Source organism: Crinia signifera, chromosome 7 (genome assembly GCF_055691185.1).
Source record: "Crinia signifera chromosome 7, ASM5569118v1, whole genome shotgun sequence".
In the NCBI taxonomy this organism is placed as follows: domain Eukaryota; kingdom Metazoa; phylum Chordata; class Amphibia; order Anura; family Myobatrachidae; genus Crinia; species Crinia signifera.
In genome coordinates, this window is record NC_139223.1 from 87,392,804 (window position 1) to 87,409,655 (window position 16,852).

The window sequence follows — 16,852 nt, forward strand, 5'->3', positions numbered from 1 at the left end:
CAGCCACCTGAGACACCTGTAGCTACGCGCCGCACGAGTCCTGTGTAACTACACCCCCACTGAGTTCCAAGAAGCCCTGCCCCCTCGTAGCCCCACTGTGTGGGTGTGCCGGGTGGCTGAGCAGGCGAGCAAGGGGTTTGAGGCTGGTTGAGCGGCCAGATAGCTGAGCAGTGGGGAGCCTGCTTTGGGGCCCCTCAGATGATCAGGACCGGGGATGGCTGTTCCCTTTGAATCCCCTGTTGGCGGGCCTGGGTGCACCAATAGAGGACCTCTTTTCCTAAAAGGCTGCAGTGCAGTGTGACCACAGTATCAGGCTGTGTAAAGTGCACAATTAGTTGCGTGGAGTCAGGCAGAGACAGGTAGCCTTTTCTCCGAATGGCTGGCCCCAAATGCTTAAAAGTAAACCAGTCTGGGGGCCACATGTCACCCTGCTCCCCGACACAGTCCGCCACTGCCACAGGGAGCCTCTGGGACAATTGTACACGTGAGTATAATTCTTAATATATCTTACGCCATGGGGTTTTCCACACTGAAACCCTGGAACCTTATTTTTTTAATTGTTTACCAGGGGTATCGTGATCTTATATACAGGCAATGTACACAAGGTATTTTTATTACCTCTCCAAACGTCACAATCAATTGAAACCCCTCCCCCTATCTATGCAAAGATCCACAATTTACCTGGCCCAGGGTAAAGATTCCCAACCAGCTAGATCCCTCCCCATGATGTGCATGCAATATTTTGCGGGCGCATCACTATTGTGTGAGCGTTACACTACTCAGCAAAGCACTTATATACTACAGACTGCCACCTGACTGTGCAGCATAGCAGCAAAGCCAAATACCTTTGGCTGCCATCTGTCACTACCTAGATTGCAACAGCAGTTTAAGTTCTTGCCCATATGCACTGGTGCATGCGCAGATTCCCACAGATCGCGATTTCTGATTTATGGGAATCTGCAGTGCTTGCTTAATCAGCCCCCTCCCCAAGTGCCTATAACACCCCCCACCCCAACATTACCCTTACCTAAGGCAGCATACTTATGTTCGGTATCCTGGGAGCTGGGATTCCCTTGCCAGCATGCATCCTCATTAATGTTGGGATTCTGGCACTGGTCTCCTGGTGGTAGTCAGGATGCCAGCATCTTATAATGTGAAAACCAGCATCTCAACTACCATCTTGGTGGTCGAGATGCTGGTTTTCACATTATAGTTGCTAGCTGAATGTATCCCTTAACAAGAACCAAAGGGGATTGCATAATTGCAGAAAATATAGAAAGCGATAAATTACAATTTAGTTAATGCAAAAATGCATTTACCCTCATAGCTCGTAATGTGTTACTGGAACTTTCAGTTTCCTCCTTGCTTTTATGTATTAGTCTCTGTAGCTTCACCAAAAATAATTGCTGGGCCCTAGTGAATGGAAAAAATAAGGTTATTCCGAAAATATGACATAATAAGAGTTAATGATACACTACGTATATTATAAACTTGAAAACAATATCAGAAATATCAGATTTGTTCATTATTATACTAGATAGTATAGTATGTTTGCTATGTATGGCACTGCGGACACTTTGTGACGCCTTATAAATAAACGTACTACTACTATGCCATATAGCTAAAGCCCCATATATTGTACACTAGAGGATATTATAAAACATAGCCCTCAGAAGACCCGAGATATCTTTTAAAATAAGCCCTATCGTGTACACTCCCACGCATCGATAACACGCTCTCCCATCTGCTAATCATGCAGGTCAATATGGCTATATAGGCAAAGATCCGCATATTCCATGGGTCCTGATGATATCACTAAACGATATCGCTTACTGATATAGTTCAGTGTGTACCCTCAAATCTGAAGGTCGATATCATTAACTATATCGGCTTAGGCCAGGATCGCCTAGTGTGTATGGGGCATAAGATGTGCATTGGTTCTAAAACACTGCATTTTATTTAGAAAAATAACATCTAAAAAACCTAGGGGGGGGGGGGGGGGGTCACACCAGGTATTTTTGTAATGTTTGCATTAAGGGTACCCTCTGAAACTGACAAGTTTGGATGTTTGTGTGGATTCGGTTATCAGGATTTTGATTAGTGGCAGTGGTTAATAACAAGTCCAGTTCAGCTTTATAGGACGTGTTGGATCTGTCTCCAGTTTCCCATAGATTGATGAATCTCCAAGATTACGGTATATTTCGGCTATATAAACATCGTTATCCTGCACTAAAATCTCTCCACCTTTATCAGTTGCACGAAAGTGCAAAAACAGTGTCGTTCACCAGCCGGTGGGTCCTCCTCATACCTCACACGCAGGGGGCACTCCATCACACTCAGTGAATGACACTGTTTTTGCACATTAAGGCTGACTACATGTCTTGACAAAGGCTCTGGAGTAAGCCGAAATGTTGTTCTCTGCCAGGACCATGAAATCTGCATTCAAACACACAAAGCCTGTCCTCTGCACTCTTACCAAAATGGGGTGATGCACCCCAGTTTTGCTCTTCAAATGTGCTGCTACTAAGGGGAATATGAGAGTAGGACTGCACATTCACAGTATAGGTTCAGATCATGGGCCGACCTACAAACAGTGTCAGACACAATTTCACTACTTCACTGTAGAAATTACACCATAGTCATGTGCTGTATAATGTAACATATGTAGAATGTATAATCCATGTACACTAGGGTACAGTCTGGAACCTGATGCCTAAAGGTGGAGGTGGGCCCATAGGCAGTGGGGCCCACCAGAGTTCTACCTTATTTCCCTGTGGGCCAGTCCAACCCTGCCCACTAACATAAGAGATGTGATGGTTAACGTACATCTCTGAATCAGGCCCATTATGCATAGATCTAGTGTACTAGTGTATCCCCAGGGAGCACTATTGTCAGGCTGTACCGTTCTGGGATTGTTCTTGGGTACCATGTGATAAAGCACTATTGTTCTTATCTCCCAAATGCCATGAATTATTTATTTTATTATGTGAGTCTATGTATGTAGCCAAAAAATAAACACTACATTCTGTGCACTTCATTCTACATTCACTGAAATTGTGGTAGTGTGAATGATTAAAATTGTGGGGAGACAATACTCACTTATGTTCACTGAATGACAGAGAGAGCATTCTAAATGTAACAGTAATCTACACACCTGCTGTAACTGGGTAGGGTTCCAATTTCCAGATTTCTGTCAGTAAAAGGGTCAACTCTGGCACACAGCCACTCATATCTTCCCTGATGCATGGTATCTAGTACATGCACAATGTCATCACATTGTACCGACAGTGTGCAGCTGTCCATCTGGTGTGAAATATGGAGGTTCAAGCGGATGAAAAAAGAATCTCCTGACCGAATTTTTCCTTCTTCAAGCTCTTTCTTTAGTTTAGTGTAAGCTGCAACACAATGTACTAAATATTCATGATGCAGGAATATAGCAAACAGTACATAACTGAATGAGAATAAAATATTGTGAAGACAAATGACAGAACATAATTTACAGAAATTTAGTTTTCATAACAGTATGTTATACATTCCTCTTTAACCCTTTGAGTGCCAAGTGAATTTGACAAAACAGGTGTGAATAATGGCAAGCAAACATTTTTATTCATCATAATGCCCTGCAATGTTTACCTTATATAGAAAATATAATTTTTTTTTTACACAACATTTTTTATTTATTTTTGAATTTATATAACAAATGTGAGCGATGCTGGCATTTTTTAGCAGATATTTTGCACATCTCTCACAGAGATGTTGGCACAGGTGCCGGATGACTGCTCGACAGGGGGTATCTCGACAGTCAGTATCCCGACGTCGGAATCCTGACTGCCAGTGCTCCGACAGAGGTTCTCCTAACTGACAGGGGCTAATCTCCCTTGTGGGCATCTACGACAGTACAGATGGTGTAATGGTTAGCATTACTGCCTCACAGTGCTGAGGTCATGGGTTTGATTCCCACCATGGCCCTAACTGTGTGGAGTTTGTATATTCTCCCCGTACTTGCGTGGGTTTCCTCCGGGTACTCCGGTTTCCTCCCACAATCCAAAAATATAAAGCAAGGTTATTTGGCTCCTAACAAAATTAGCCCTAGAATGTCTGTGTGTGCATGTACATGTGGTAGGGAATATAGATTGTAAGCTCCACTGGGGCAGGGACTAATGTGAATGTTCAAATATTCTCTGTAAAGAGCTGCTGAATATGTGTGCGCTATATAAGAAACTGTTAATAAATAAATAAATAATAGAACCCGTGCCAATCGATGCGAGCCAATGAGCCCGCAAGGGGCTTCTTTGCCCTCGTCCCCCTGTCAGAGAACCGGCAGTCGGGATTCCGGCATTGGGATACTGACCGTCGGACCCCTATACCACACCTGTTGGCAGTCTTAGGGTTAAACCGGTTCACTACTTCTATATCAGTAGTGTAGTACATAAAAATGAACTATGGGCCTAATTCAGACCCAGATGCAGATCTCAGATTGCTTTTATCAGATATCTGTGCGCATACCTGCCCCCATTCTGCTACTTTAAAAAAAAAATTGTTCTAGAAGAAGGGCTTCATCGCTTTCTTTAATGTTGGCTGGTTTGTACCATATCCTTATTAACAATGTATTTGTTATTTTGCTATTGCCAACTATCTTTGCCCATAATGCCTCAGTATTATTCCCAATTGTCTCCGCCATTTCCTTAAAACATGGCTCAAGGTTTGATCTTACATAAAGGCACCTCCTCCTCTTCTATTTCTCCTATCTTTGCTGAAAAGCTGAAAAGCGCATATCCCTCTATGTTTACAGCCCAGTCGTTTGTCTTGTTGCATTATATCTAAGTTACTGTATACCAATTATGTTGTCTTTGTCCCATGTTACGATGACACTGACTCATAGAGGTATGACAAGCCTTCAAACTGGGTTGTTGTAATTCAGGTAAAAGTTGGAAAGTAGGTCTGTTGGGAGAATGTCTTTTAGTTTAAAAGCATCATGTTTCATGTGGGGATGTTAGATGTACTGTTTCCGCCAGCTATGGGAACCAAGGAATTAACTTCTGGATTCAGCGTAGTCTTCCCGGCTTTGCTAAGCCTCCAATGATGGACATTGCCCTTGCGGATTACTCAGCAGAGTGGAAGATACTGTTAAGAAGAAGGATGTAGAGGATTTTGCCAGAGAGGTGAGTCTTGTTAAATATCTGCAGCATATTAGCTGGTATCACTATAACACTAAATATAATATGCCAATAGCAGTAAGCATCTGTATCATATTGTGCCCTACTGGTCGGGATACAGCTCTCAATGCCAAGACCTGTGTTTGATTACCACTCAGGGATTGCAGCTACTTCCCTTTTTCTCAACACATCAACTGATTCCTTCAGATCAGCCAGACTTTACATAGACCAGAGCTCGCCAAAACCCAGGGGTCAGGTCGCCATTATGACCAGATTCTGCTTCCTGCCAACCAGATTTGCCAGGAAACAGATCGCATCGGGCAGAGTGGTGGCTTGAATTAATACAAAAGCCAGGCAGAGCTGTTTACAATCCAATAGGCTAAGGCTGTATCAGAGCAGGTCCGTGGCACAGGTATTTAAGTACTCGAGGCAGCTTGCAAGCCAATTGGCTCGCATGGTTAAGCAGCCAATCAGGAGTGGAAGTGGTAGCTCCTGATTGGCTATCAGACCACGAGCTCTGATTGGCTGGTGAGCCACCTCAAGTTTTGATAAAGCCATGATGCGGACCTGATATGATACAGCCACTCATGGTAACAACGGTGGGGAGGGAGAGGGAGGGAAGAGGTGGAGGGGTAATCCCATGTGGCAACAAGCATGTACCCCTGGCAACGAGCATGTAACCCCTGGCAAAAGAGCATGCAACCCCTGGCATCAAGCATGAACTGTCCCTGATCATGCACTGTCCCTATTTTTAGTTTTTCTGGCTCCTACACTTTCATCATGGATACTAGATTTTAAGAAAATTTGTCAAGCCCTGGCATAGACTCTGGGTTCACAAAACAATACATGAAGCATGAAATAAGGTTACTTTTAAGGTTATTTATAGCAAATAGAGACATGTTTTTCTGGATTTCTCTTGTATGTCAATGTAAAATGAAGTCTATGCAAGATGTCGGAATGTAGAGCTTAAGTTAACATACAGTATAACCGGTTGCAAAAAGCAGAAGAACTGAGAGGTAGAGCATATATTGCAGCTTTAGAAGGTGTTAATTTGTTGCAGCAAGTTGAGGATATTATACAAGGTTAGCTAAAAATAAGTTACCCACTTCACTTAAGAGGGCTCTGGAGTGCGTTTTGTTGCTCCGAATGAGACAAAATTGAAACTACAGATTGCTAGCTTACATAGTTACATAGTAGGTGAGGCTGAATAAAGACTTGCGTCCATCTAGTTCAACCGATGTTTATAGTAGCTAATCCCTTGTTGTATAGCATGTTCTGATATTTTAAAGTATAAGTAGAGAGAAGGTAGGGATTGTCACAGGTGTGGTGCACCAACAGAGAAATTAATTGACTCTTAAAACATACCTTTTAATAGGTTCATTTAAAACTGCGAAATATACAAACTAACATAAAACATTGAACAGTGAGTACAGTGATTTTTAAAAGATGCACGTGCGGTATTTGCCCGCAATACCTCCTATCAAATAGATCGCCTCTCCTAATACCACCTCTTATTGTTTACCCTTAACGTATCTGGTGGCTGGAATAGCCTATATAACAGATACCGTTGGGTGCGGGGGCTAGGGTTGGTATGGTCGGTGATCCTTGTTAGTGCCTATGGGTGTCTGAAATGGTGCTACATGCGGTTATGTCCCTGAATCTATGTCAGGGGTGACAGCGTTGATCAATGTTCCACGAGGAAATTATTAGTGATGATAATAAGCACAGATTGGTTAGATTTCCAAATCTCCTGGTGTGTATGGACTTAATCCTAATTGTACACCCAGATTGGAGATTCCCAATTTATGTGCTGAGTTGGATTGAATTTCCTTCTCTTTCAAGGTGTGTGGGTATGTTCTCATTCACACCATACATGTATATATTAAATTTTTTATCTGTTGCAGATATGTACAAAAGAATAGATTTTTGTGTGATTGTGGTCTGAAATTTAATTGGGGGGCAGAATGTCCCAAAAGGGTCCCCTCTCATATATTATAACGACCGTGTTAGTTTTGCACTATCTCGTTGCATAAGTCATGAAGGGGAAGGAATATCCTTATCAGGTCCCCTTTTATTTGCGGCGACTGAGTTTATCGTGCACTAATACATCACACACAAAAAACAGTATTTGACTGCTGGTTATTCCGCAGATTTAGTGAGCAGTAGTCTCATGCGGATTGGTCACTGATAAATTTGACCGTGAGCATCGTCAGAAATTTATGCTGAGGGAAAAATATCCCAATAGGGTCCCGTTTTTATGTACTGTCACGGACGTCTTATTTGCACTATCTCAAAAGTGGATATTCTGTGCAGTCTGGATGACATGCACTTTAAGACATGTATGTGGGTGGTTAACAACTGCTGTTTAGGTCAATATTTATTATACACACGATTGTAGTAAGGGATACACACCGTTCAAATTGGTGCTAATCTGTCAATTGCCCAACCAGTTCTGTACTAATTGAACTAACGGTCGGTTTTGAGGATTGCTTAGTCGCGAGTAAAAGGTCATGTGCAGTCTGGTATATTCTTTATTAAAAGATATATATGGGGGGAGAATTATCCCATGTGGGTCCCCTCTCATTTATTACTTCAGACATTAAATACGCATTGTATCATCCTATATCCAAGTAAATTTCAACTGCCGTTAATTCAGAATATTGTATTGTATGCAATTGATTGGTAGAGTATTCACTATATATTTAATAGATGCTAATTGCAAATACCTTGACCCGTTCTGAGCTTATCGAACGGTCGGTATAAGGGGTACTGAGTTGGTTGACCCCGGATGGTAGAGCAGTATAGGGTATAGGTATACGTAGTATTATATTGACCAGAGGTTGTAACTGCTCTATATTGGCTGTACACGGCAGTTAGGTCTGCCGTGCGCAGTGAGAGAGCAGATCCTGTGTTACTCGCGGGAGCTCAACGGAGTCCCTTACGTGTATAATAGATGAGCTGGCATTGTAGCAATATAACAATATGACATTAGAGTCCTGATAAGGACTAGAAATTTCAGACACAGTAATATAACAATAGAAGTCCTGAAAAGGACTGAGTCTAGGCACAGGCAGGAGGTATGCGAGCAAGGCGACCGCACGGCTTTGTTGGCCGGCGTACGCTTCGCAGATCTTCCTCAGGGCAACCGGCGCTGTTGTCCTGAGTGGGTTTAAGTATGCAGCAGGGTGTTTGAACTGTCCAATCCTGGATTTTTCTTTTTTTCTTCTTTTTACCGTGTCATGCCCATAGCGTCATCAGTGTGACGAGGGCTGTTCTAGTATGTTTCTAATTGGATACTTGTCGTGGTGTTGTGTTTACGTTTTGGGATCATGGTCTGGTACAGTTTTCTATATGTACCTTATCAGGATGAAGTTGATATTTGGTATTATATTCTGGATGTTCTATATGATGCGAACGGGCATATTTTGTGCTTCAAGACCTATTAGGTGAGTATTCCCATACTCACCGCAGGTATATTCTGTTCTAACGGAGAATCTCGAGTACAGTATGGATTACATACACTTTATATTCCCTTGTTTTATTCTGTATGGGTTACATACACTTAATGTTTTCCTATTTTGTTGTATGGCAGTTTGTCCTTTATATAATGTATTTTATTGCTGATTTCCACATGTAGATATAAATATCAAGTGCAGTGTGGGCTACATACATTATATATTGGTTGTCATGGTTATAATTGATTTAAATTTTGTAGCATTCCGAATGCCGTATTCGCTGATCGTGTATTCCATACATGATTGTGGTATTGTCCTACCTGTAGTGTTTATGGCTGTTCAAAGTTTATTTCGTGTTTTTGTGTTTTACCCGATTTTTGTTCATTTTTTAATATTATATTGCAGGTTTCCACGTATGGAGATGGGCATCCTTCATAAAGCAGGTGAGTAGTTCTGGTTGTACTGGTATTAATTTGTTTTTATTTTTTATTTTTATTTTTATTCCATTTCATCTATGCAGCATTATTTCTTACGATGTATCGCTAACTGGTGATTCCCCATTGTAGTGTGGTAATGGGGTGGGTATCTCCCTCTCATCCCATGCAAATCATACCTCGTATATCTAACATCAAGTAGGATTCAGGGACGGGGTCCCAAAAGTTGCGGTTTGAGAGTACGTTATGTACCCTGTGTCCCTGTTGGAGGTCATGTGCTCTCTTATGTGAATAGTTACTATGGGGGTTATTTCTGCGGGCGTGCTGTGTGCCCTGGGTATTGGTGTGTGGGTAATATTGGTGGTGTAATGTATAAAAATACACTGTAAGTGTGGTTGCGGCCATAATGGTCATCATTTTACTACTACAAGGGGGGGAAATAATACTAGAAGTGTTGCTACTAGGTGTCGTCTTGCATTGAAAGTGAGCCAATAATAGGATATCCATGAGGAAAAGAGGGGGGGGGGGGTGATCATTCTCAAACAAAAAAAGGAAATCGTGTGAAACCATGTGAAATGTTGATAAACAAATGTGATAATCTACATGGGGTATCCCGTGATTTGGACAAGGTGCTGTGTTTAAGAGTGAATAGTGCAGCTATTACATAGTTGCTAATGTGTGTTTCATATATGTTGAGTTAAGGCCAAATTATAGGCTCAGAGATTACTGATGTGCAGTGGTGAAGTAGGGGTACTAACTGCTCTTTCAGTATGTACTGTAGGTAAATAGGTGATGAGGTAATAAGTATCCCCTAAGAGAGAATATTGTTTATTTTACCCCAGGAATGCTGCATAGCTGTTCTCCTCATTAAGACCCCGCGGGGTCATGGTATCCATGAGGAAAATCAGCCTAGTTTCCTGCTTGAGGAGTTCCCTGTCTGTATCCCCTTTCCTAATGCCCAGGTCTACTTGAAGCATTCCAAATGCTTGTAGGCCTGCTGGGTTGCTTTGATGACATTTGTGAAAATGTTTGGCTACTGGGGTCAGATTTTTCATGTGCATTCTGTCCCTGTTGGCATTGCGAATGCTCGATATATGTTCGAGAAGCCTATGTTTTAGGGGCCTGATCGTCTTCCCGATGTACATGCGATTGCAGGGGCATTTCAGATTGTAGACTACTCCCGGGGTGGTGCAAGTGATGTGATCTTTTATTTGCCACCTCTTGTTGAATTTGTCTGTATAAGACGTGGTAGCCGTCATGATTGTACATGCCTTACAATTGCCACATTTTCGGGATCCTTTTCTGGATCTAATACTTGTGTTGGGTGTACTACTTTCTAAGTGACTCTGCACTAGGATGTCCTTCAAGTTTTTACTTCTTCTCCAGCACATCTGGATCCGGTCACCCAAGATGTCATCCAAGTCTTTATCTGTTCTCAGGACACCTACATGTCTATTCAGGATTCCTTGTATGGTCTTCCATTCCTGGCAGTAGGTAGTCTGATATTTTAAAGACAGATTGGGGCATATGTATTAAGCCTTAACAAGAGATAGATGCAAGGGTGATAAAGAGAGATAAACGTCCAGCCAATCACCTGCTAACTGCCATGTTACAGGCTGTGTTTAAAAAAATTCAGTAAGGAGCTGATTGGCTGGACGGTTATCTCTCTTTATCACCCTTGCATTTATCTCTTGTTAGGGCTTAATACATCTGCCCCAATGTTACTTATTCATACCCGTGGATGTTTTTAACCAATAAATGTTTATCCAACCTTATTTTAAACATATTTATAGTGTATGCCGACACCACTTCTTCAGGAAGAGAGTTCCAAAGTTTGACTGTTCTGACTGCAAAGAATATTTTTCTTCTAGATGAACAAAAATGTTTTTCTTCTAATCTAAACTTGTGCTCTCTCATCCTAGATTCCTGTCTAGCAGAAAAAAGGGTTCTTGACAGTTCCTTATATTGGCCCCTGATATATTTGTACATGTTGAGCATGTCCCCCCTTAAACGTCTCTTCTCTAGTGTAAATAGTCCCAGCTTGCTTAATCTCTCCTCGTAGCTTAAAGTCTCCATTCCCCTAATACGCTTAGTTGCTCTTGCTCTTCTTTGGATTTTTTCTAATTCTATGATGTCCTTTTTATAGTGTGGGGCCCAGAATTGTACTCTGTATTCGAGGTGCGGTCTAACCAATGATTTGTTCAGAGACATAATTACTTCTGAATCCCTAGTTTCCATGCCCCTTTTAATACATGCTAGAGTTTTATTGGCCTTTTTAGTTGCTATATTACATTGAGCACTACACCCTAGTTTGTTGTCTTTTTGGACTCCTAGATCCTTTTCGAGTACTAAATAACCCAATTCATCCCTGCTTAGGTTATAACTAGCACACTGGTTATGTCTCCCAAGGTGCATGACCTTGCATTTGTCCACATTGAACCTCATCTTCCACTTTTTTGCCCACTCGTCTAGATTGTCAAGATCATTTTGAAGCGTGGTGACATCTTCTGATGATTTAATAACTCTGCATCATTTGAATTATGTATAGGGGTAACTTATTTTCTTATTTTTGGTAACCCTGTCCTTTAGGAATAAAGTATAATTAGATGGAAGTTGATTAGTGAGGCAATACAGATCAAGGGATGTGAAGCAGGGAAGTTATGATTGATTACTAACAATAGGATGGAACCTTGGAGGTTCACAAACTCTATATTATGGTGGAGGGATTTTCATCCCTGTAAAATCAGATTTGTGAAAAGTCATGTACCTATATGTAACCTGAGCTAGCGCAAAATTTACTGCACTATAACCATCACTAAGTTAACTTCTAATATAACTAAAGGTCCATACACTGGCTGAAAAATGCTCAGTGCATTCATACTGAGCATTTTTCAACCGTTTTAGCGATTTTTTTCAGGGGTGGGTGACTTTCCATAGCAGGAAACTATGGAAAGCCATCCTCTCGGTCGCTCATATGCAGGTAATATCAGCAGATGAGCAGCCGGCCAGTGATGATGCAGGAGTGCGCATCAACACTCACCACTGCCCCGTACACACTGGCCGGCTGCCCCTAACAGCAGACCGTTTTTAAAGGATGCTAGAGGAGGCCATTGCCTCCTCTAGCATCCTCAAAAACTGTCTGCTGTAAGGGGGCGGCCATTTTGGGAGGAACAGTTTTCATAAGGAGCCAGGAGGAGCGCCGGGACATAGTGCGACTTTGCACTAGTGTATGGGGGCCTGTAGCCCTGATCTTGACTCTGTATTTCTGTCATGTACCCCTATTGTTTGATGAAGTGGTGATGTTCATTAATTTATGGATTTGCAACCAGTAGCAGATTTTACCTATGGGCTGTAGCCCCCCACCCCGCCCAATTAAAATCTGCCACCTTGCTTATCCTTAGTAACGCAATATGCAGTCCATGTGACTGCACTGGCAGTGACTTCTTATTGGACGTCCTACATGTCAATCACCCAGAGTAAAGGCAGTCCCGTTTTGGGAGGAGTTTCCTGCCTCCTGGACTGACTGTCAGGGCTGTAATAGGCTGTGAGCTGGCTTCCTGACCTACTGTGCAGCCCTATTCGGCTTTTATGGGCTGCAACCGATGTAAATACAGACACAACTGTCAGTATTTACACATTTTATTTAAACAAACAACGTAAAGAAAAAGGAGAGTCTGTGCGACTGATCCTCTAGATATCTACATTACAAAAAGTTCAATGAAACATACATTTTTTTTACCTTACCGTATACAGTATGTCTTCCCTTTTGCGACATCATATAAATATTTTCATTAACCTGTAAACTATTTTTTAACTATATAATAATTATACTATTAATTATTTATACAATATCATTTGAAATACCTTCTTCATTTGATTTATAATGCACAGTAACTTGTCCTTTACATCTTTGTATTGTCCAGTGAGCCTCCTCCTTAGTACATGTGTCCAAGGGAATGCATTGTTTTTTTCCTTTAATACAGCCATCTAACTGCAAGAATAAGTATAGTGGCAAATTGCATGTATATGTACTACAGTATATATACACCAAGTAATATCATCAAAAGTGCATAAATGTGAAAAAGAGAGCCCATACCAAACATATATAAAAATAAGCTCATCTTATCCAATCCTTATCTTATCATATCTAAAATGACTCCACAAATAATTGGTAGGAAAATTTGCAAAAAAACAAAAATGTACCTTCCTGTGGAAAATGTTCCTTCATGTCAATGTTCCTACATAGCTTCAAAGGAAATTTGATCTTTCTTTATGCCAAATTATCATTTATAAACCCCAGTCCTGGGCCCTCTTTCTGCCTGGGCCTGTGACTGGAGTCCACACAGTCCCCCCCCATGGCTGCCTTGGAGGCCAGTATTCATATTGCATGCAAAAATAAAATGTATAGTCACCCATTGTGTTGTAACATGGTTAACGCCCCCATACAGTAAGCGATTTGGGTCAGATTTCACCCGATTCTGGAGGATCGATCTGAGAAATCGGGTGAAATTGCTCAAATTGCGTAGGGTATGACATCCAATCTGATCCGATGCGTAGTCCCGTGTGCATCGTATCAGATCCGGCAGAGCCGGCCCTAGCCTAAATGACGCCCTAGGCAAGATTTTGGCTGGTGCCCCCTAGCACCGCCACTAGTTCCGCCTCTGACCCTGCTCCCCTTTCCCAGCACCATCAACCCTCATCATAGCAGTCATCATTTTGGTGCTCCTACCCGCAATATTTTAAATAGAAACAGTGCACACATTTGGTGCGCAGCCCAAACAGGGGTGTGTTCTTGCTGGGAAGGGGCATGGCCACACAATAGTACCCCAATTCAAATTATGCCACACAGTAGTGCAAATGTATTCACATTATATCATGTGATGGTGTCCCTTATTCACGTTACATCACACAGTAGTACCACTTTACCTTATGTACATTACTCCTCACATTATTCACATTATACCCTTAGAAAAAAATCCTGAGAAAATATTGTATTTTAAGCACCTCCATGGCCACACTGCAACCCAGCACAAAGCAGTGTGTTCTGGGCAGAGGAAAAGACCTGCAGCTGCTGCTGTCACTTAAGGGGAGGGGCCTGGGGCCCCCACTGGGACCTTCCATCAGACTTTGGCATGGAATTTGTACCCACTACCCCTCTCTCTCTGCACCCCTGATAATACCACACAGTAATGCCCCTTACACATGACACACATTATTAATGTCCTTATAACCATAATGCCCCTTTCACATTATGCCAACCTTTATTAATGCCCTTCATACACATAATGCCCCTTACACATATGTTGCACATTATTAATGCCCTTATACACATGACACACATAATGCCTGTTACACATATGTCACACATTAATAATGCGTTTATACATGACACACATAATGCCCCTTACACATATGCCGAACACTATTGCACAACCAACCCACCCGCAGACAGCACTCGCACAGCCGCTAACACTGTGACCACTGCCTCTGCTTGGATACAGATGTTTCCTCACACATCTTGACTCAATAGGCCATGCAGCTCCTGGCCAGTTCTGCTAACGTTGGGTGCCTTTTTTGCTGAAATTTCGTCTTATTTGCATTGTTATAACCAGCACACAAAAGGAGCTTCCGTATGGCTGTACCTGCATACGGAATGCTATGTTACAGTAATTTCCATGAATACACTATTTCCTATGCAGATACAGCCTCACTCACACACAGAATATAGGCATGCTGCATATCATTTTAATCAGCAGAAGCTGCTGATGCCCCTGGGCATTCCAAATGCCCTAGGCAATTGCCTAGTTTGCCTATGCCTAAGGCCGGCTCTGAGATCTGGATGTAGGACAGTCTGCACATAAGATGAATTATGTGCAGCCATCTGGGGGAGCGGGTCTGGTCCGGGGGAAATGCAGGAGAGCTAGTGGGCAGGGTCTGTTGTAGAGGCAGGCGGGGATCGGAGAGCAGGGTCCGGGGGCGGCAGTGGCAGGCTGGGAGCAGGGAGCGGTCCGGGGGAATGGCAGGAGATGTAGCAGCAGGCGGGGACTGCAGAGCAGAGACCGGGGGCACGGCGGGAGAATAGAAAGAAATCCTATTCAAAAGATTGGGGGGCCGCCCAGTCTTTTGAATAGGATGATTTCTATTCTCCCGCCGCTACTGCTACCCTGGACTCTGCTGTGGTCCCCACGGCGAGTGGGAGAATAGAAACCATCCTATTTAAAAGACACTGATTGGCTGAGAGCTCAATCTTTTGAATAGAATTTCTTTCTATTCTCCCGCCGCACCCCCGGTCTCTGCTCTGCATCTGTGGTCCCCGCCTGCCGCTACATCTCCTGCCGCTCCCCCGGACCACTCCCAGTCTGCCGCTGCTGCTCCCCCGGACCGGACCCTGCTCTCCGATCCCCACCTGCCTCTACAACTGACCCTGCCTGCTACCTCTCCAGCAGCTCCCCCGGACCCTCCTCTGCTGCCGCTTCCCTGGGTTTTTACATGTGACAAATCGCATTTGATTTATCACATGTAAAAAATGGATTCGGCATGAAAAGCCGTCGGTCGGGATCCCGGCGTTTGAAAAACCCGACGCCGGAATCCCGAATGCCGAAATCCCGACAAGGGGGGGACGTGGTTCGCCCCCCCCCCCCTTGCGGGCTCGCTGCGCTCGCCCTGCAGTGGGCCCGGTGCCTCGCTACGCTCGGCACACTAATTTATTCTCCCTCCGAGGGTGTCGTGGACACCCACAGGTGAGAAAGTGTTGGGATTTCGGAGTTCGGGATTCCGGCGTCGGGATTTTGAACGCCGGGATCCCGACCGCCGGGATTTAAACTGCATCCCGTAAAAAATGGCACATCAAGTGCCAAATCTTATCAATCTCCCCCGGGGAGCTCAGGGGAAGTCGGGCCCACTTTTCCTTAGTCGTCCTAATGTATGGGGGCCCTTAGTTCCAGACACTAGCTATTTTCTTTTTTCTTTGCTCAAACTCAGAATCCGATCCATAATAATTCAAATATGTATCAAGTTATTTTCTTCTGAGAACCGTATATGTAAATATGCACGTCATATCTTTTTTTTAGGGGGAGTCAATGAAGAGTGATTTTCAGTTGAAAATGCAGGCAACGTGTGACTGCTTACATACTAAATTTAGTTGATCATACCCTGAATCTACCAGACAAGATTATTTTAGGTGCTTGGAAAGGTGCTTTTGTAAGTGCGGCATACTGGGGAAGGGATTTAGTGAGGTCCCTTCTGAAATGTATAACAATAGCACCTAAAAAGCAGCGCTGAGTGGATGTGAATAGATCAGGAAAAGTTTTTATTTATTTATTATTATTACATTCATATATATCTCAAGAAAATAAAACAAAAAAAATCATCTATATAATAATTTGAAGAGTGTGTGTGTTTGTTTGAGTGTCTGTTGTATTGCGTGCACACTGTGGCACTCAGAGCCGCCAAATTCTGCAACAAGGTTCCTCTGGACCCGGTGGTGTGTACCTCGATGCCGTTTTTGGGAAATTTCACTTAGAAATTTAAAAAACACGAAGGTTCAATTTGCCTTAATTGATGATCTGGGAAAAAGATTGACAATCTGGGAAATCGAAGACAAAGGAACAACACCACACCTGATTTCATTGCTGTCATTGGGCAGTATTCAATGAGGATAATTCGCGCTGCCTGTTTCACAGCGAATTTGTGCTATTTTCGCGTTGGAAGGTGATTTTTTGGGTCAGAAAGCGAATCACTCTATTCAACGTGCACTTTTCGCTGTCTTTCTAAGTGATTTTCCCCGTGTGTCGCCGTGTAGCAAATC

The 16,852-nt window shown here is 42.9% G+C and overlaps 1 protein-coding gene across 3 annotated transcripts in view; it reads right to left on the bottom strand.

Moving 5' to 3' along the window:
* Window positions 1-16,852, bottom strand: part of CARD11 (caspase recruitment domain family member 11) — a 167,208-nt gene that overhangs the window by 48,958 nt on the left and 101,398 nt on the right. For all 3 annotated transcript variants that reach the window (XM_083153447.1, XM_083153448.1, XM_083153446.1), the window contains exons 16-18: window positions 12,910-13,036; window positions 3,155-3,395; window positions 1,320-1,413 (exon numbers count right to left, since the gene is read on the bottom strand). In XM_083153447.1, coding sequence (XP_083009573.1) covers window positions 1,320-1,413; window positions 3,155-3,395; window positions 12,910-13,036 — 462 coding nt within the window. The remainder of the gene's footprint in view (window positions 1-1,319; window positions 1,414-3,154; window positions 3,396-12,909; window positions 13,037-16,852) is intronic.